At 45.2% G+C, this 21,246-nt stretch overlaps 1 protein-coding gene across 7 annotated transcripts in view; it reads right to left on the bottom strand.

Moving 5' to 3' along the window:
* Positions 1-21,246, bottom strand: part of SSH1 (slingshot protein phosphatase 1) — a 93,776-nt gene that overhangs the window by 8,546 nt on the left and 63,984 nt on the right. For all 7 annotated transcript variants that reach the window (XM_072600200.1, XM_072600196.1, XM_072600199.1 and 4 more), the window contains 5 exons: positions 17,243-17,371; positions 13,677-13,723; positions 10,088-10,234; positions 6,100-6,300; positions 2,455-3,001 (listed from right to left, as the gene is read on the bottom strand). In XM_072600200.1, coding sequence (XP_072456301.1) covers positions 2,455-3,001; positions 6,100-6,300; positions 10,088-10,234; positions 13,677-13,723; positions 17,243-17,371 — 1,071 coding nt within the window. The remainder of the gene's footprint in view (positions 1-2,454; positions 3,002-6,099; positions 6,301-10,087; positions 10,235-13,676; positions 13,724-17,242; positions 17,372-21,246) is intronic.

Genomic DNA, 21,246 nt, shown 5'->3' with positions numbered 1-21,246 from the left:
TTGGAGTCAAAGGAGCCAGGTTTGAAACCCATCTTTGCTACTTATTAGCTGAATAACCCTGGGCAAATCACTTACTATCCTTAGACCTTGGTTTCCCCAAATGGGAACAGGAGATCTGCACTTGATAATTTTGAAGATTCTCTCCAAGACCTGATGTATCCCAGAATAGTAGTTTTGAAGTTGAAAGAGATCTTAGAGATCATCTAGTTCAACTTCATTTTGCAGATAAAAGAAACTGAGTCAAAAAGGGATGATGTTGCATGCCCAAAGTTATATGGGCATAAGGTACAAAGCCAGGATATAAACTGAGACTCCCTGGCTCCAAATCCAGCAGACTTTCCACTGCTCAATCCCAAATGCTTTATTTTATTTTCTAAAGAGGGAACCAGGTCCAGTGGATAGAGAATTGAACTTAAAGGTAGCCTGCTCCAGAGGAAGGGCCACCTCAGATATGTACTAACTAGGTGACCCCGGGGTAAGTCAGATAACCACTCTGTGCCTCAGTTTTCTCAAATGTAAAAAGAGGATGACTTAGATGTTCTTAGAAGTTTCTTTAAACTCTGGATCCAGGATCACATGGCTTCTTTGCCTCAGCTGACAGCCTCAGAGGTTCTTTCCAGCTCCAAGTCTATGAGCCTATGAAACCTGGGTTCAAATCTTGCTCCAGGCACTTACCAGCTCTATGACTCTAGGCTAGTCATCCAACTTATATGACCCTAGTTTTGACATTCTGTAAAATGGGGATAATATCACTACCTGCCTCACAGGTTGCAGAAAGGTATCCAGGTAGTACAGTGATTAGCCTTGAATTAAGACAGGGTGGGGATCTTCCTGTAGAAGGTGAGGTTTTAGTTGGGAAGCTGGGAGGTAGAGATGAGAAGAGAGTGCATCATGGGCTTGGGGGACAGACAGAGAAAATGACCACAGCTGAGGGAGGCATGGGTGGTCTTGTTTAAGAAACAACTAGGAGGTCAGTGTCAATGGACGGAGAGCACATGCTGGGGAGTGGGGAGGTTTAGAGGACTGGAAAGGTTTTGAAGGTCAAACATTCTGGAGGCGATGGAGAATCACTAGAGTTTATGGAGTTGGGGGTGTGGTGAGCCTTAGGAAAATCACTTTAATGGCTGAATGGAGGATGGACTGGTGTGGGGAGAGACCTGAGGCAGGCAGACTCACCAGTAGGCTACAGCAGTAGTCCAGCTGGGAGAGGATGAAGGTCTGCATTGGAAAGGGGCCAATTTAGAAGACAGGAGGGGGCATATTCAGGAGATGTTATGAAGACAGAATCAATGAGACTTGAGCAGTGATTGGCTATGGGGAGGAGGTGAAAGAGTGAGGAATCAAGGATGACCCTTAGATTTTGAGCCTGAAGCACATGGAGGATGGTGTTATCTTTAACAGTCATAAGGAAGGTTGGAGGATGGGACGGTTTAGGGGGAAGGATAATAAGTTCTTCTTGGGACTTGTTGAGTTTAAGATGTCCATGGGGCGGTGAAGCCAGGCACATGGTGCTAGAAGTAAGAATCTAGGAGCTTTTGTACCCCTCTTTCCCCCATACCTCGACTCATGTGTAGGTGAAAAAAAGATCTGATAGATCAGAATAGATCATATTCTATGGAGTCTGGAAGGCCTGAGTTCAAATCCACCTTCAGTTATTAGCTGTGTGACCTTGGGCAAGTCACTTAACTTTTGCCTGCCTCAGTTTCCTCATCTGTAAAATGGTGATGATAATAATAGCGCCTACCTCCCAGGGACAACTCAAATGAGATAATTATTTGTAAAGCACTTTGTGAACCTTAAAGTAGTGTCTAAGTGCTAGCTATTAATATTCCTGTTTTAACTTTGCACAGGACAGCCAAATGCAGCAAAGAATGCAAGAACTGTAATCCCAGAAAAGTTGTCATTTACTCAGGGTCACACAGCTAATTAGTCACGGAGCTGGGCTTTGAACCTAATTCCTTTCCAAATGTAGTGCTTAACACCATGCCTGGAACACAGCACGCACTTCATGAATCCTAGGTGATTCACAGACTCCTTTTGTGATACCTTGGGTGAGGGCACTTGGCAAAACCTTCAGTTGCTTCAGAAATGGGACCTACTAGGGGAATGAAGGACAAAAGGCCCCCGGAGATCACCAAAGGCCAATCCTCTCTTTCTACTGAGGAGGAAACTGAGGCCAGGAGCATAGGATCATAGATTTAGGGCTGAAAAAGCTCCGAGAAGGTCTCATTTTACAAAGAAGGAGATGTGAAGTGACTAACCCAGGGTCACACAGCTACTAAGTGTCTGAGGGAAGATTTGAACCCAGGGCTTCATGATTCCAGTTCCAATGCCATCTCCCACACCATGCTACCTCCCCAGTGGAGATGTGATTTGGCCAAGGTCACACCAAATGTCAGAGTTAGAGAGGCAGAGGAGGGGAAGGCAGCACTGCCCCCCCCTTTCCTAGTGTACCTCAAAATCTTCGGGGCACGCTCTTTTACTGTTGTTATTATTGACATTCTCTTTGAAGTGGAGACGGCTTTCCGGAGGCTGGCTCAAGGGCCGAGGCCGCCTCGCAGCCCCTGGGCTCTCATCCCGCTCCATCTCCTCCACCTGGGCCAGGGAGCCGCTCAATGCCCTGGGGACCCCAAACTCCAGCCTCTTCCTGACCTCCTTGTCACACAAGCTGGAGCCTTTCTGGGGATGTCTGGCTGGCTCTGGTGCTGCCTCTCCGCCCAGCAGAGCATCTCTCTCCAAGTCCTCCAGCTGGATGAAGTCGCTCCCATTTCCTGAAGAATTTGGGAGGGGGTCTGAGAGCTGGCGAAAGCAGTAAGGAAAAGCTGGGCCCCCAGGGGCCTGGGTGTCCAGGAGCCCAGGCTGCTTGGGGCTGTCCAGCGGGGTCTCCAGGTCAGCATCCAAGCTCTCCATGAGAAAGGCCCCAGGGCCGGGGGAGTCGTCAGCCCCCTGTGGGAGGCTATGTTCTGTCTGCTGTTTCCATAGCTTGTTATGGCGCTGTTTGCTGTGGGGAGAAAAGGCAGAGGGTGGTCAGCCTGGAACCATGGCCCTAGTGCGCAGAGACAAGTTCTCATCTCCTCCTTACTTCCTGGGCTGCTATCGCCCCCTGTACCTCCTGCTTAAAAGGAGGGGATTGGCCTAGATAATCCTTAAGGTCCCATCTACCTTCAGCTTTCTCTTCTAAGGACCTTCTTAGACCTGACAATTGACTATCTGGAGTCTCTCTAAGCTCTGATGTTCTAAGTTCTAAGACCCTTACCTGATTCTAAATTTCCTTCCCGATCTGACATTCCCTGTTTTAAGGCCCCTCCCAGCCCTGACATTCCCTGTTCTAAGGTCCTTCCCAACCCTGACATCCTCTGTTCTAAGGGCCCTCCTAGTCATGATGTCCCCTGTTCTAAGGCCCCTCTCAGCCCTGACATCCCCTGTTCTGAGGCTAGCTCTAGTTCTAACATGTTTTCTAAGGCTTCTCCCAGTACTGAAACATTACAAAAAGTCTACACTGCCAAGTAGCTCCATTGGGGATAAGAGTCAGGAATGGGTTGCTGACAGATCCTAAGAGTCCTCAGAATTGGGGGCCAGGCTCTCCAGTTAGGCAGGAGTCAAGTTCTTCCTTCAGAGCTTAGGCTCTGGATGGTGAAATCATCAGAGAACCAACCACTCATCAGGACAGGCATAGGAAGGTGGGACTCTAGTCGTGCCACTAACCACTGGACTTCAGTCGAGTCTCATTTATTTAAAGTAAATGATAAATCTGTGGGTGGCTCCTTCTACCTACAGTGAAAGGTGATGCGAGCTAAGGAAGGGTTCAAAATCCAGACCCAGGACGAGAATGAGGAGCAGGCAACAGCCCAAAACGTGCCCAGTCCTCACCCATCTTTGCCTCAGTGTGAATTATTTATAGCTTGGTAATAAATATCTTTTCTGCATTTTTTTGGTAAAAAGAATAAAAATGCTAGAGGTCATGATAACAATGAAAGGTTCAGTGCCAGTCATAGGTTGCCCAAGATGTAACGGGTCCATGGAAAGAGCCTCACATTTGAAGTCCCAGCTATCTGGATTCAAATCCTAGGTCGGGCATTTATTACGTATGTAGTAGGCCTGGGCAAGTGCCCTCCCCTCCTTGGGCCTTAGTTCCTCAATCTTCAGTTCAATTCAGTAAACATTTACGAAGCGCCTACCAGGTACCAGGCATTGTGCTAAATCCTATGGATACCAATAAGAAAGACAGTCTTCCCTCAAGGAACTTATAATCTAATGAGCAAAGACAACATGTTTAGTAGAAAGGGGAGGGACCAGATGACCTACAATGTCTGCTCCAGTTTTAAATCTACAATCCCTCATCTGTAAACCAAGGGACAGAAGAGATGCCCTTGAATAAATGCCCTATCTGACCCTAAATCTCTGGACCCAGAGGACCATGCCCTAGAGTTTGGTTTCCCAGTGGTGTTCCTCTGAACCTGGCTTCTAAAACAATGGGCCATGGGGATTCTGAGCAGGAAAAGGCTGCCTAGAGTCTAATCCACCTCCACATCCCATTTTACAGATAGGAAAACTGAGGCCCCCAAAAGGGAGCTAAGTTGTCCAAAGTTACCCCTGCTAGGGCTTTATAAAGAGCATGACCGTAGTAAGAGGGAATGTGTCCCATGCACGGAACTGAGTCATGGCAGTTCCATTACCCAATAGGTGATCACTAAGCCTTCCCTTTGGTGACTATCCCCAGGGTGGCCCTTCTATTCCTGGAGTGCACAGAGCTGTTTGCATGTTGTCAACCTCGTCAGTCTGTAAGCTCCTGGAAGGCAGGGCTTAGCGCCTTCCTTCTTCATGTCACCAGCATTTATAAAGGCATGCACACACTGGACTGGTCCCCTCAACAAGCATTTATTAAGCATCCAACTATATGCCAGACACCGTCCTAGGCACTGGGGATATAAAAGGAAAACATTCCAAGTGATGGTCAGAGATAGTCCCTGGTTCAGATCTGCCAGAGCCTCCCTCATCTCCCAGGAGCACAAGGAACATGGGACTGGGCATAGGGTCAGTGCCCCATAGGACATCATCTATAACTCCTCACTTTTCTCTGCTGCTTTTAAGCAGGTGAGGATAGAGGAGGGGTAGGATCTTACAGAGAAGGATCCTGAGGGTCAGAGAAGGGTGGTACAGAGACTCAAATCGAGGGCTGTTAATGAATTCCTTCCAAATTAGTTCCCAGAGGAGGGGGCCAGCCAGGGGTAAAGGGCTCTGGAGAGGGATGTTAAATTTTCTAGTCATCCTAGAATTGTCCTCCCCTGGCTAGTGAGGCAGGTAGGATACAGAGCTGGGCCTGGAGACAGAAAGACCTGAATTCAAAAGCTGCCTGAGAGGCTTACTAACTGTGTAAGTGACCCTGGGCAGATCACCTCACCACTATCTGCCTCAGTTTCCTCACCTGTAAAATGGGGACAATCTTACCTGTAACACTGGCTATTGGGATAATATCCTTGAATCTCTGCAAACCTTGAAGTGTTCTATAAATATCAGTAATGAATGAATGTTAGAGGTAGTCTCAAATGGCAATGATGAAGAGCCAGTATGGTTCTGGAGTTAGAGGTCTTAAGTTCAAAACCTCACTCTGCTACTTAACCCCACTGTGGTCTTGTGGGAGTCCTCTCTGGGCCTCAGTTTCTCCACCTCTAGATTAGGCTAGAAGCCTCTGAAGGTCCCTTCTAGTTCTAAGCCTATGATCCTTCTAGTGTGACCTTGGGTCTCAATGTCCCCAACTATAAAATGTGAAAGGTAGACCTGATGACCCAAGGTCCCCTCCAGCTCCAGAGTTAAGATACTGTGTCTGTAGAGTAGGAAATATAACTAGAAGGACCTCAAAGATCATCAAATCCAGTCCATCTCCAGCTGACCTTTCTGTAGAGCTTTTTTTCCAGCTTTGCCAAGCACATTCTCTCATGAGATCCTCACAACCACCCTAGGAGACAGTTCTAGGTAGAGTGACCCCCATTTCACTGACGAGGCAGCTAAGGCTCGGAAAGCCTGCTAGTGAGTGCTGGCTGTGGATTCCAGCTCCCCCTCCCCTCGCTGCTGCTCATCTCCACGGGGTTATACCTTTACCTGGCATCCAGGATGCCTTCATATTCAGACAGCTGCCGCATGAAGCCCGCGTTGGGCCTGGCGATGCTTCGTTTTTGTTTCACATAGTTGAAGGCCTTCTCCAGGGGCCAGCCAAATTCCTTCATGGCGTAGGCGATGACTGTGGAGGCGGAGCGGCTGACGCCCATCTTACAGTGCACCAGGCATTTGGAATGGTTCTTCCTGGGGGAAAGGGGAGGCCGGGGGCAGGTGAGCCAAAGAAAGAAGTGAGGCTAAAAGCTTTTGAAAAACACTGAGGTTTTCTTTTCATCAGCCACCAAATCCCCCTGCCCACCCCCACTGTCTTCACCCTCCCACCTCACCCTGCCTGCCCTGGGTGTTTACAGAACACGTACGAACACACCCATGAAAGGAAATCCCCCAAACTGAAAAATACATCAATTAGACTGAGTCAGGCCCTGCCCAGGGACCAGGTTTTTGGCTCTGCCAGGGCAAGAGCAGGTCTAAGATGGGTGTATCTGGGATGGAGCCATCAAGCAGTTTCCAAATCACACTGTCCAAAGACAAGCTCCCAATAAGGCAAGTCCCAGCCTCAAAGAAGATCCTATGGGGGAGTCTGTGATGTGAGGGATGGAAGGGGCAGGGGAGAAAAGCAGGTGAGAAACAGGCAAGGAGGGGCAGGGAACAGCAGCCTCCCAGCAGAGAAAAGGGACCATACAGGAACTGAGGCCAAGAGATCCAGCCCAAACCTGCCTCTGCTAATTCAATTCAGTTCATAGCACTATAGCTTTATAGAGATTAAAGAGACCTTAAAAGCCATACAGTTGATCCTCCTCATTTTGTACAGATGGGGAAACTGAGGTTCATAGAGGTAAACTGACTTGTCCAGGTTCACACAGCTCTTAAGTGTCTGGGGCAGGATTTGACTCTAGTTCTTCCCAATTCCAATTCCTATGTCCTGTCCACTACACCACGAGTGAATGGATTTGAATAGGTTTCAACCTGGGTTCAAATCTTGGCGGATATTTACTACCAGTACGACCTTGGGTGAGTCAAACTCTCCAGTCTCCTTTGCTTTCTCTGTGAAGGTGGACATGGTGAAGGCCCTTTCAGCCTGAGATCTGGGACCTGTGTCACTGACCCTTGACCTTCAGCTTCCTCCACAGTAAAACCAGGAGGTTGGACCAGTGGGCCTGTGAAGTCTCTTGCTGTTCTAGACCTCTAGTGTTTCTATATTCTAGAAATGGATCTTTTTCTCGAAGGTCAAACAGTCTTTGAGCTCCACAACACACAACCTGGGACGAAATGAAGACTTTTCACTATCCTTGGAAATCTGGGGAAAGGGCTGATCTTAATGGCAGATGTGCCAGGTAGAACAGAGGGGAAGGAGATCTTCCAGAATCAATGATCCTCCCAGCTTGGCTTGCTCGGTTAAAGGAAGGGAGGGCAGCATGTGGAATAAGGAACGGGCAAAATTTTATTTGGGTTGAAGGTAATGATCCGGCAGCCAGACTATTTATGCTACCCACAGCTGCTCTGCTGGCCAGCCAGCTGGGGAGGAGGGGGCTGTCAGATGTGCCTGCAACCTCTCTTCAAATTCCATGTCCCAAATCAATGCTCTTTGGAGCCCACAAGTCTTTAAGAGTCTCTCTTACGGGATTTCTGGACCTCCCCAATGGTATGGTATGGTCAATCAGTCAGTCCACAAACATTTATTAAGTACCTATGCTGTGCCAGGCCCTGGAATAAGAAGGGATCAGTATATCTTGGTCCTTGGAAGGAAAGAACCCATCAGCTCCTATTTCCAAAATGCTTTAAGGTTTATACAAGTTTTCCCCACAGTTGATCTGGGAGGGAGGTAGCACAAATATTATACCCATTTTACAGGTGAGAAAATGGAGGCCCAGGGAAGTTGTGTAAACTGCTAAGGGTCACATCTCCATGAAGTAGAAGAGTTAGGATTTACATAGATTGAAAGGGACCTTAGAGGTCACAGAGTCTAACAACCTCAACCCCTTTTTTTAATAGAAAAAATTGGGGAGCAGAGAGGATGATTTTCTTAAGGTCAAACAGAAAAGTGTCAGAGCCAGGGCCAAGATGCTGAAGGGACATATGGGAAAATGGGCCAGACCTGTATGTGAATCCAAGCTCTGTCTTTGAGTAGTATATGGTTGCTTCCTCCCTGAATCTTTCTAGAACTCTCTGCCCCTAACACACTCTATCAGGCATCTCCCTTACCTGTGTAGACACCACACACCACCAATCCTGCATCCCCCTGTTGGAGACTGTAAGCAAATTGAGGGCAGGGACTGTTTGTATCATGGAGGCAGTGTGGCAAAGTACACAGAGCCCTGGACTTGGGAGTCAGGAAGGCCTGATTTCAAATTGACGTTGCTGTATGACTCTGAGCAAGTCACTTAACCGCTGTCTGCCTCAGTTTCCTCATCTGTAAAAATGGGGATGATAACAATAGTACCTCCCTCTGCCAGGGCTGTGGTAAGGACAAAATGAGGTAATATTTTTAAAGTGTTTTGCAGGACTTAAAGCATTCTATGTTTGCTAGCTGTTATTATCATTTTCTAACATTATAGGCCTGTTTTCGAGAGACTAAGTATAGAGAAAACAATGAAGAGTGGTTTTGTATCTTGGGGAAAGGGTTTCAAAATAAGGAAGACTTGAGTTCAAGTCCCTGGGGCTCATACTGGCTGCGAGGTTCTGGTCAAGTGACTTAATTTCTCAGTGGTAAGTCATTTTTTTCAGCCCTGTCCAACTCTTTGTAACCCCACTTGGGGTTTTCTTAGCAAAGATAATGGAGTTTTGTCATTTCTTTCTCCAGTTCATTTTACAGATGAGGAAACTGAGGCAAACAGGGAGAAGTGACTTGTCCAGGGTCACATAGCTAGTAAGTGCCCAAGACTGGATTTGAACTCAGGAAAATGAATCTTCCTGACTCCAGGCCCAGCAGGAGTTCCCAGAACCAGGGAAATGGCTGGTGGAGCCCCCAACCCTAAAACAGGGATAAATGAAGACTTTTCAGCATCCTTGGGAATCTAGAGGAAGGGCTGATCTTATGGCAGATGTGCTGGGTGGGACGGAGGGGTCAATACAGGAAAGGGGGGCAGCATGTGGAATAAGGAATGGGCAAAACTTTATTTGGGTTGAAGGTAATGATCTGGCAACTAGACGTCCCCAGCCCTCCTTGCAGGAGTGCCTCATTGATCAATTCATGAACCAGGGGCCTGTCTCTGGGTGAGATTATTTTATCTCTTGATGTTAAATGGAAAGGCCTGAATTCTCTCTGCTCTTGCACATCTAAACAGACAAACTGAAAATGAAGAATCCATGACTGTCTCAGCATTCTGTGCCCAGTCTCTGGGGCTGCTCAGACCCTCCCCCTCTGACCTGTCCCCATCATTTCCAATGAGTGAGGACGGCCCAGCAAGCCAACAACAAGTTACGATTTCAGCAGGCATTGGGAACTCCAGGAGGAAAATCCCTTCATTAAACAGATCTGTACTGGCTCTGAAATGTGAGAGCAGAGCTGCCTGGGGCATGAAAGATTGGCCAGACTCACAAAGGGCGTCAGTGACCAAGACTTGAATTAAGTTTCAAGGTCTGCCCTTTGGGCCACACTGCCTCTTAATGAATAATAATAACTCGGATTCATAAAGTGCTTTAAAGTTTGCAAAGCCTCCTTTTTATCTTCTTGAGAACCCTAGGAAATAGGTGCAACAGTCATGACCTTGATTGATGGAATGTAAGCTTAAGGGCAGAGACCATTTGGGGTGTTTTTGGCCTCCTGGACCCTGAGCTGAGGTGGACATGGATGAGATCCCTGCTAAACACTTGCCACGGTGTTTTCTCTCCCTGGATCTGTGCCCCAGCACAGCCCACAATCTTTGAAGTACCTGGCACACAGTAGATACTTAACAAATATTGAATGATTGATCCATTCAGGGACAAGCCCAAGCGGGGGATTCCCTACAATGGCGTGTCTCCTCTCACTCACTTGGCTTTGTTTATGAAATGATATGCCTCGTTCCAGTGGGCGAGGAGGTCCGTCGTCTCCTCGTCATAGACCCTGATGTTATGGTAAGCAAAGAGGCCGGGGAAGAAGTTATCTATTTCTCTGGTGACGTTTAAGATGTAGTCAACGCTGCAATATAAACAAATGAGAGACAAGGGGAGGCATTAGAATGAGGCCTGAACCCACTCTCTCCTCCCCTCTAGAAGGCCCCACATCCATCCCACCCCAACCCTGTACCCCACCCACTGTCCACCAGGTGGAAGGAACAGAAGGACCTGGGCAGCAGGAGCCGTGGGCTCCAGGTCTGGTTCTGTCTCTTCCAGTCTCTCATGCAAGTCATTTCTCTCTGGGGCTCAGTTTCTGACACTGTAAATTTGGAGCATGGACTAGACTGCCTTAAAGGTCCCTTACAGCACTTACATTTTGCACCCAAGTTCTAAAGGTCCCCTTTAAGTCTATCATTCCCTATTCTAAGGCTCCTTTTTCTCCCAGCCCTGACATTCCCTGTTCTAAGGTCCCTCCCAGCTCGGACATTCCATGTTCTAAGGTCCCTCCCAGCTTGGACATTCCATGTTCTAAGGTCCCTCCCAGCTCTTATATGTCAAGTTCTAAGGCCCCTCCCAGCTCTGACATTCCGTGTTCTAAAGGCTCTCAAAACTCTGACATTCCTTGTTCTAAGTCCCCTCCCAGCTCTGACATCCCCTGTTCTAAGGGCCCTCCCAGCACTGGCATTCTATGATTCTACCCACACAGAGTTCAGAAATACTTTAGAACAATGACAAAAAACCCACTTAAAGTATTTGTTTTTTTAAAGTAGGGCCCATTTGTCTGCTGGTTCCTTGGGTATATTTATTGGCATCAGTTCCGCGATTCTCTCTCAGCTGATGCCTCTTGCTTCAGGAGCTCTATAAAGTCACTGCATTTACAGAGAAAGGAAGGGAAAGGGCCGAATGAATTTCTCATCTGGAGTGGAGAGGCCTGAGAGCCCAGAGCCCTGGGAATTCTAGTCCACTGTGTGTGCCAACATGCTGAGTGCCATTCAGCCAGTGACCTCACCTTTCCGGGACCCTGACTAGCCTCACCTGTAAAAAATGGATAATGACTCCTATCCTTCCTCCTATCCAAGATTTCTGGAAGGTTCCAATGAGCTAATGTCTATAAAACCCTGTCAGGTGTTGTAGCAATGTAAGCTATTATTACTATAAGACAGCATCTTCTGGGCATGGGGGCTTGAGTCCACAGCTTATCGCCACCCTCACTTCTCAAACAGACTTTCCAGAGAAAGAAAACATCCCAGTAGCCCAGAAATGTATTTTAGGATTTGTTTAGTCTTGACTTTTAAATGTGGTCATTCGTGGATGCCATGAGGGTGGACCAGCCGAAGGGTGATCTGGTCTCTCTGAGCTGCTTGTGTTTTTTTCTTCTCCCCCCCTTTAAAAAGAATAATAGCAATGCTCAGACATCTGTTCCCTGGAATCCAGATTGGAACATTTGTCTCCCATCCTGCTGTGGAGTCAGGGCTTCTGGGCTCCCCACACTGTTCCTGGCAGGCAGGAGGCCAGTATTTATTCAGAAAAATCCCAGCAACTGTGGGCACATGATGAGACATCTATTTTTTGGACACAGCCAATGTGGGAATGTGTTTTGTTTGACTATACATATTGGTTACAAGGACTTTATTTTTCTTTCTTAGGTTTTTTTTTTTAATGGTGGGGCGTAGGAAGGAAGATAGATTTTTGTTCACTGAAACAAAATTATTATTTTTAGAAAGGCAAACATCAACATTTTCTAATGCTTGAAAACTGATGGGAGGACTTCTGGTGAAGGCAAAGAATTGCAAACAAAGTAGATGCCCATCGATTGGGGCTGGTAAATGTCCTGGACTCTTAACCGCAATCTAAGAAATGATACATGTGATGGATACAGAGAAGCATAGAAAGAAATACATGAACTGATACAGAATGAAGGAAGAAGGGCCAAGAAAACAACATAAACGTAGACTGCAACAGGAGAAATGGGAAGAACCAAAAATTGTCTTTACATATGGTTGGGAAAAAATGCTATTAGAAAAAAAGAAAAAAAAACCTAGAAGGGAATGCTATAAAATTATAAAAATCAAATGGGACTCAACAAAGAAGACACTCTCACTCCATCCTTTGGCAGAGATGAGTCCCATGAGTGCTGTACATTTTACATGTCGTGCATGTTTTATATGAATATTTCCAAACTTTTTAATGTATTGATCAGTTATACTGATTTCCTCTTTCTTTCTCTCTTTTATTGTTTCTTAAAATACTTTTTGTTATATGGGTTGGCTCTCTAGGAGAGGAAGGAGGAGAGATGCAGGGAGAAATTATGATGATGTAAAAAAAACCTTATTTAAAAAAAAAAACCAGTGGAATTGAGCGAATAGTAATTAGAGATTCCAGATTTCTCCCCTGGGTGTCAATCCTGGCAAACCCAACTCACATCTCAAACTCAATATGGCCTGGACTTGACCTCATGATCTTCCCCCACAAAACTGGTCTCTCTGGAGGTCCAACTTAGCTGTTTTGGTGGAGGGCAGTGCCTTTCTCTTGGTCACTCAGGTGTGTGGCCTCAGAGTCTATCCTTGACTCCTCTTTCTCTCTCATATTCAACCAGCTGCTAAGACTTAGTGGTTCTATCTTTCTACCTGTCAAGACCGTCTTCTTCCTCTCCCCCCATTCCCACATCACTTTGACATCAAGCCCTCATATGCATCATCTGAACAGTTATGCCAGCGTCCTAAATGATCTCCCTGACTCAGGTCTCTCCCGAATCCAATCCATCCTTAATTCCATCACTGCTGTTTGATTTTACAGGTATTTAAGTCTTTCTCAAGGGAACCCAGAGACACATACATAGTGGGGGAGAAAAGGCCCAGTTTTATACCTTGGTCCCAAAAAGAAAAAAAACAGATCAGCAGCAAAATACAGTATCTGGCACATTAGAAAGTACTTAATAAAGGCTTGCTGAATGACTGATTTCAGAGGCTCATGGTGACCCTGTTACTGCCTTACTCAAAAATCTTCTGGAGCTCCCTACTGCCTCTAGGAGAAAGTATCATACCTTCTGATATTCCCTGTTCTATGGCCTTTCTCAAACACCCCATGTTCAAAGGCCTTTCCCATCCCATGTCCTAAGGCCCCTCCCAACCCTGACATCTTCTGTTCTAAGGTCCCTCCCAGCTCTGACATCCTCTGTTCTAAGACCCCTCCCAGAGACAGCCCTTGCAGTCTCAACACTGGTCTGTAGCATTTGGATTTTCTTTAAAAAAAACATTTCCCTACCAAAAAAATAGAAAGCCTGACCATTTGAGTCTCATGAATTATTCAGAAGATGACATTTTGAAACGCATTTGTCAGAGCCATTAATTGCTTCTGCCAGCTGCCAGGGATGACGGGCGGAATGCGACAACAGCCTGTCCCTAGCCCACTGCTGGAGGCCTCTACTCCTAGGGTTGAAGGTCAATGGCAACCTTCCCCAGACTTGGATGAGGAAGGGTCGGATTAAATGAAGCCTTCCTGATAATGGGCCCCGAAGTACTCACCCTGAGCCCTGCAGCTCCTCCAGATTGGAAGCATTCCACTCAGAGCCCTGGGAAACAGAACACATAGAAATCCCAACACATTCTGATGGATATAGCCTCAGGAAGCACCCAGAGTTACCTCTGGGAAAGGGTTTGGTCAAGGCCAAGTTACCAAGTGGAAAGGCTGGATGGAAAGAAATTTCCCTTGTAATTCACCACTCTGTCCTCGATGCTAAGGACCAAGGATCTGGCCAGGGGTGGGGTGAGGGTGGGGTTGGAGGGAGCAATGGTGGCAGGAGATTTGGGCTCAGTTTTCTTAATAGTAAAATGAAATAGATAGAATGGTCCTTAAGCCTTTCTAGCCCTGACATTCCCTGTTCTCAGGCCCCTCCCAGCTCTGACAAAACCATTGGTCCAAACTCTAATATTCTTCCTAGGTCTAATAAAAATTTATTCTAAGCCCTCTTCCAGCCCTGAACCAAGCAGACCCTTTTTCTCCATCATATAATTGTTGCCTTGGCCCATTAACTTTATGGAAACCGAGTCAGGAGCAGCTCACTCCTTCCTCATCCTTATTTTTGTTCCGACACATGAAGCATCCTTTAAAAACTCCCTTGGAAGAACATTCCTAAGGGCAGCAAGAAAATTTCTGGGGAGACCAGGAAGAGCATAACTTTGTTCTTGGCTTCCACGTTCATCCTCAGTGACCTCGTGGAGCCCTTTGAGGTCTGTAAGAGCCCTGGGGCCTCTCCATAGCAGAGAGGTGCAAGTACACACACACACACACACACACACACACACACACAGATGTGGCTCTGGAGTTCATGGAGCCCTAAGAAGCCTTAGATCACAATGTGGAGTGATGAGCAGAAGAAAAACGTGATTAATTATCTTCAAATCCCAGCTCTGGCCATTACTACCCTTACCTTGTCCATGCTTTGGGCTTCACATCTGTAAAATGTGGGGTGTGTGTGTGTGTGTGTGTGTGTGTGTGTGTGTGTGTGTGTGTGTGTGTGTGTAGATAAGGGAGGGTCTAGGTGAGCTCTATGACCCCTCCTGGCACTCAGGACAAACAGACAGTCCTCTGACCTGGAATCTTAGAGTTGCAAGGGCTTTCAAAGACATGAGTCAGGGATGTCAGGGAGGGAATTTCTTTCATGTCTGGGTTGGACCAGATGGCAAATGGGTTCCAGTCAACGCTCCAATTCTGTGATTCATTTTACAGAAAAGGAAATGGAGGTTGAGAGAAGGGAAAGGACTTATCCAAGGCCATAAGGCATTGGCAGAACTGGGACAATTCAATCAGTTGCTGAGCAAACTTTCATGAAATGCCCTTGATGAACAAGTCCTGTGTAAGGTACCCGGGACAAAGACAAATAAATAATAGTGCCCCTCAGTAATAATGCAAACATACTTTCCTAGGGCTGTCCTCATGACAACAGTGCCCAGCATACAGCAGGTACTTAATAAGTATTAGCTGAATTGTACCACCATGTGAATCAGGTAGGGCAAGCACTATTATCTCCATTTTACAAATGAGGAAACTGAGTCTTAAGAAAGTGAAGTGATTCTCTTTGGGAGGCACAGAGAGTATGGGTGGATCTTAAACGAGATGCTCTGAATCCAACGTCAGTAGTTATAAAAGTAAAAATGGATTGATGCCTTTTGTTTTCATATTATCATATTTCCAGTTAGAACAACCCCAGACGCTGAACTCTGCCTTGTAAGGATTAATAAGCAAGCAGTCCTGTGCTGTGACCCTGCCTGAGAGTATATGCAGCTCCCTGTCCCTGTATGCAGCTCCCTGTCCCTGTATGCAGCGCTCTCTCCCTGTATACAGCGCCCTGTCCCTGTATGCAGTGCTCTGTTCTTGTATGCAGCGCCCTGTCCCTGTATGCAGAGCCCTGTCCCTGTATGCAGCTCCCTGTCCCTGTACGCAGCTCCCTGTCCCTGCATGCAGTGCCCTGTCCCTATACGCAGCTCCCTGTCCCTGTACGCAGCTCCCTGTCCCTGTACGCAGCTCCCTGTCCCTGTATGCAGTGCTCTGTCCCTGTAACCCCCCACCTCGGAGAAGAGAGAATTTTCATCATCTGTTTTCATTAAGGTCAAAGTGGGTTTTTCCAAGTAACCAGGGCCTTCTGTCCTTTATCAAACTTCTGCTTTTGTCTTTTGCTTTCCCTGCTCGGCTACTCTGACCCAGAATTCACTTCAGCGAACGGGAAGGGTGGGGGAAAAGAATGACTCAAATCCTGAAATTCCTTTAGGAGAGATCATGGAAAAAGTGATACAGAGCGAAGCCCTGCTAACGAGGTAATTAAATCCCGGTTAAGGCTACTACCTTCCTGCAGCCTGAAGCACCACCTAGTGGAGGAATTGACAACCAGCAGGAGGATTTCTCTAGAAGCAGAGAAATAAGATCGGGGACATACCCCTGAGCCCTGCTGCCTAATTCTGTGGCAAATTATCTGACCCTTCTGGACCTGCTTACTGTACTATTAAAACAGGATGATGAAGAAGGCCCCTTCCAGCCCTGACATCCCTTGTTCTAAGCCCCCTCCCAGCTCTGACATCCCCTGTTCCAAGCCCACTCCCAGCTCTGACATCCCTTGTTCTAAGCCCCCTCCCAGCTCTGACATCCCCTGTTCCAAGCCCCCTATCAGCTCTGACATCCCCTGTTCTAAGCCCACTCCCAGCACTGACACTTCCTGTTCTAAGCCTTCTTCCCAGCTCTGACATGTTCTGTTCTAAAGTCCCCTCTAGTTCTGACATTCCATGTTCTAAGGTCTCCCCTAGTTCTGCTATTCTGCTGTCCTAAGGTTCCGCCCAGCTCTTGTACTCTAAGGTCCCTCCTTGGCCCAATTCTTTAATCTCTTTGGGCTTCAATTTCCTGGGACTACAGACCAGGGGGTATAATAGAAAGAGCACTGTATTTGGATCCAGATTGGGGTTCAAATCCTGGCTCGGACAATCCCCTTGTTTTTGGGTGTTAGGTCATCTTTTTGAGCCTCAGTTTTTTTCATCTGTAAAATAGGGATTAAATACATATTGTACTGTTATCACAGGGGGACAGGGAGAAGAGTGCTTGGCAAACCTTAGGGCACTTGTTCCATTCTATTCAGTATTATTTTGATCTATGAAAGTGTTTTATCAGTCCTTACTAGATCACATGATTTCTGATGAAAGGTAGCATATTTTCTTCATCTCTGACTCTCCCACAACAGAAAGCTCAGGGTGCAAAACATAGTGGTCACTTAATGTTTGCTGAAAGCTCCTCAGCATTCTAGAGGGCACTCAAAGGAGTCCATATATTACTAGGTGTGAGAGAGAACCTGAGGACCAGCTTAAGAGTTGGGATTCACAAACCACATTTCAAACAGCTACCTTGAGAACAGACCAATAGACTGCTCTCCAGAAATAAAATTTTACTGAGGATTCTCCCTGACAAGAAAAAACTTGTTTCTCAAGTCACTGATCGCCTTAGCCTATTGTTTTCTCATTGACTTGCCATAAACCCTTGGGCCCTCAGGAACGGATTCATATTCCTGAAAAAAGATCCCACACATATAACTTGGGCCTCAGCCTCTTACCAGATAGAGGTGATCAAAGATGAGGGAGGGCTTGTCCATCTGGCCTAGGATGAGAAGCATCTCATTGTCAATGAACTCTTTGAATTCCTTCAGGTTACAATTCATCTGCTTCTCTAATTCATTGCGTATCTGTGGAGTGGGGAAATGTCAGAAAGAATAATTATTAAGAGATAATTTTCTTCCCAAAAGAAAAAAAAACAGCATAAACCGTAGCTCATTAAAAAAAAAGTGACATCTCCCTCTTTCCTCTCAGAGAGGATGCTGAATGTTGCATATACTATCACAAGTTATAACTGAGTTTTGTGTTGTTTTGGGTTTGGGTCTAGACCAGAGATTTACCAGAGCAAGGAATCCCTAGTGGGGAAATTTCTTCCATGTACACAGAATGGCAATTCTTACAATTTGTAGTCTAATGCCCGGGTCATTGAGAAGTTAAATAACTTTACTTGAACCTAGTTTGTTACCTAGAGACAGACCTGGATACACTACGACACATTGCATCTAGTTTATTTAACTGTATCTCACTCAGGCTGAAAGTTCAGAAGCCACTCATAGGTTTGACCTCACTACCAATTGGCACAAAAACTTTGATCTACTCTTTTCCATCTGAGCTGGTTCTCCCTTCCTAGGGCAGTCTAGTGGTACCCAGCTCCAAGGAGTTCATCATTCCAGTGCCAGACAGAAGGACCATCTGACTAGCTTAACCCATTACAGCTTAAGTGATCCATCAGTCTCAGTCTCCCCCAGGTGCAGTGCTTACAGGCACGGATCATGACAGCCTGCTCACTACAACTTTAAAACAAAATAAAAAACTCAAGGTAGCTCCATTAAATACATCAGCAGCAGAAAAAAGTTATCTATTAAAATATGTATAACATTGTATGTATTATATGTATTCATATTTTAATATATGTATAGTATGAAGTTGCAAAGAACTAGAAGCAATCTAAATGTACCCAAATGGTTTAGTAAATTATGGGACACTGAGGCAGCCAAATACAGAGGAAAGGACCTGAGATTTGAAATAAAAAAGGTAGCATAATGTGAGAGGAAAATAAAAGTGGATTTTTCAGTAAATGCAGGAGTAAGACAAGGATGTCTCCCTTTCCCACTGTTATTTGACACAGTTCTAGAAATGGAAGCCATAGCAATAAGACAAAGGAAAGAAATGAAAGGATAAAGATAGGCAAAGAGACAAAATTATACTTATGTGCTGATGGCATGATGCTTCACACTTAGAAAACCCCAAAGAATCAGCAAAGTAACAGAGAGAAATGTATAATTCCAGTAAAGTAAAATAATGCCTCCTTCCCTCCCAAAAAATCAGCAGCATTTCTGTGTACCAGTAGGAAGACCCAGGAAGAAAAACAGAGAAATATCCTTTAAAATAGCTACAAAATGGAAATATACGGGAATCAGTCTATCAAGGCACATTTAAGACTTGTACAGATTCAATCACAAAACCCTCTTTAAAGAAATTGAAGCCAAGACTTGACTCTAATATTATTAGCCCTGTGACTCTGGGCAAGTCACTTCACTTCTGTCTGTCTCAGTTTCCTCCTCTGTAAAATGGGTATAAAACAGTATCTACCTCAAATGAGAGAATATTTGTAAAGTGCTTTGCACTTAAGGAGATCTAGGAATTTCAGCTCTTATTATGATATCACTATCATGCATAAATGCTAAATCACAAATGAATTATCAAAAAGCATTTAGATACCTACTATGCCAACTATGATGCCAGGCTTTGAAAGGCTACAGAGACAATGAATGAAACAATTCCTGCTCTTAAGAGGCTTATATCAGGGGATTCAAGTACAAATATGAGGTATAAATATATACATATATAAACATATAGAATAAACATAAAGAAAATATATGATAAATTCAAGGCCATTAAAATGTGAGGTAATTAGAGAAGGAGGGTCCTAGGTTTAGAGTGAAAAAATGAATGAGAGAGAAGAGAGAGAGAGAGGGAGATAGAGAAAGGAGAGAAAGGGAGAGAGGGAGAGGAAGGAAGAAGAGAAGAGAGAGAGAAAGACAGGAAAAGAGGGAAAGGGAGAGGGAGAGAGAAAGACAGGAAGAGAGGCATGTATATATGCATGTGTATGTATGTGTGAATACGTATGTGTATATATATCTGTATATATGCATGTATATCTACCTGTGAGTGATCTGCACCAATATTAATTAAGTCATGAAAGCTGATGAAAGGAGCAGTTTGTAGCTCTAGAGGTCATTTTATTCAATCCTCTCATTTCACAGAGGGTCACACATTTACAGGTTGACAGCAGGGCTCAGTTTCCTCATCTATAAAATGAGAGGGCTTCCAGAAGATAAGTGACCCAAAGCATGTTGTCACAGTATGATTTAAAGTTTGAAAATTATTCTCAAGCCCATAAATGACCATCCATGGGAACCAAAGACATGAGATGCAGTCTAAGTCAAGAGGAGATATAAAAATTTGAAGGAAATTAAACCCATTTTCACACAGGAAAAAATATTTGTAGGCTATGTTATTTTTGGATCCTATGTGATGTTTTTTTTTAATTTTAGAGGGGAAAATAACACCAGGATAAAAATTTTCTCAAGGCTCCTGTGGTAAGAGAGCTTGGTAAATTCTTTTTCTTCTTTTTTTAAAGCTCAGCAATTTCTTGACCAGACTGGTCATAGGTCTTTTCCAAGACAGGATTTCAGAGCCTCAGTGGCACTTTCTCCAAAACAGACCCCCAAAGAATCTCCATGACAACATCCTGGAAAAGTGGTCATTCAGCCTTTGTGAGATGCCTTAAGTGATGAGCAGCTCACTACTTCCAGAGGCAGTCTGTCCTACTGGCTAGCTCTCACTGCAAGGTAGTTCTTCCTTCAGTTAATTCAAATCTACTCTTGTGCAGGTCCCACCAAAATACAGCTTGTTTGTGGCAGAAGGAGAAGTTAGGTGGTGCAGTGGATAGAGCACCAGACCTTGAGTCAGGAAGACTTCTAGAGCTCAAATACAGTCTCAGACACTTAACTTGCTGTATGACCCTGGGCAAGTCACTTCACCCTGTTTGCCTCAGTTTCCTCATCTATAAAATGAGCTGGTGAAGGAAATGACAAACCCTCAAGAAATGGGGTCACAAAAAGTTGCACTGAAAACAAATGAACCACAACAAAACACATTTATTTGTTGTTTCCCCTTTAGACTGTAATACTGAGAAGGCAGGGATTGTTTTCTGCCTCTTTTTTGTATTCTCAATGGTTAGCACAGTGCCAGGCACACAATAGGAGACTGATAAGTGTTTAGTGATTGACGGACTGATACAAGATGAGTAAAATATAAGATAGGGGAGGTATGATTGGATTGTGCAGAAAAAAAATTGGAGGAATTCTATCGGACTGCAGGCTCGATACAAGTTGTCACTATACTTCTCTTCCTCAATTTCCTCATCTACAAAATGAAAGCACTAGCTGCTTAGCTGAGCGGCCCTTAACCCTTTCAGTTACAAATCATTCTGGTGTTCTGGTGAAAGCTATGGACCTCTGCTCAGTTTCATGTTTTTAAGTGTATAAAATAAAATCCATAGGATTACTAAGAAAACCAATAATGTGGAAATACAATTATGAGAATGTTTTAAAAAGAATTTCACAGATCCCAAGTTTTAGATTTTAAGAAGCTTAAATTTGCACCAAAATTTTGGGACACACTGTATATCCTGTATGTACAGTACATAGCTGTAGACTGTCCTCGAGAGCTGGAATGTCTTTTGCAATTCTTTGTATCCCTGGCATTTAGTGCAAGGCCTGGTATACAAAAGATGCTTAATAAATACATGTTGAGTGACTAAAGTAAAAAAGAAGCACATCGAGGATATCAGGAGATATCAGGAGAAACTTCCTGACCACTAAAACTGTCCAAAAGGGGAAAGGGCCACTGGCTGCTTGGATGAAGCATGACCACTAGTCAAGTCCATGTTCTAGAGGGGTGATTTCTTCAGGCATGGTTTGGATGGCCTTTAGGATGC

This window comes from Notamacropus eugenii, chromosome 4 (genome assembly GCF_028372415.1).
Source record: "Notamacropus eugenii isolate mMacEug1 chromosome 4, mMacEug1.pri_v2, whole genome shotgun sequence".
Taxonomy (NCBI): domain Eukaryota; kingdom Metazoa; phylum Chordata; class Mammalia; order Diprotodontia; family Macropodidae; genus Notamacropus; species Notamacropus eugenii.
The sequence above is the reverse complement of the archived record's forward strand: the minus strand, read 5'-3'. Positions and strand labels throughout refer to the sequence as shown.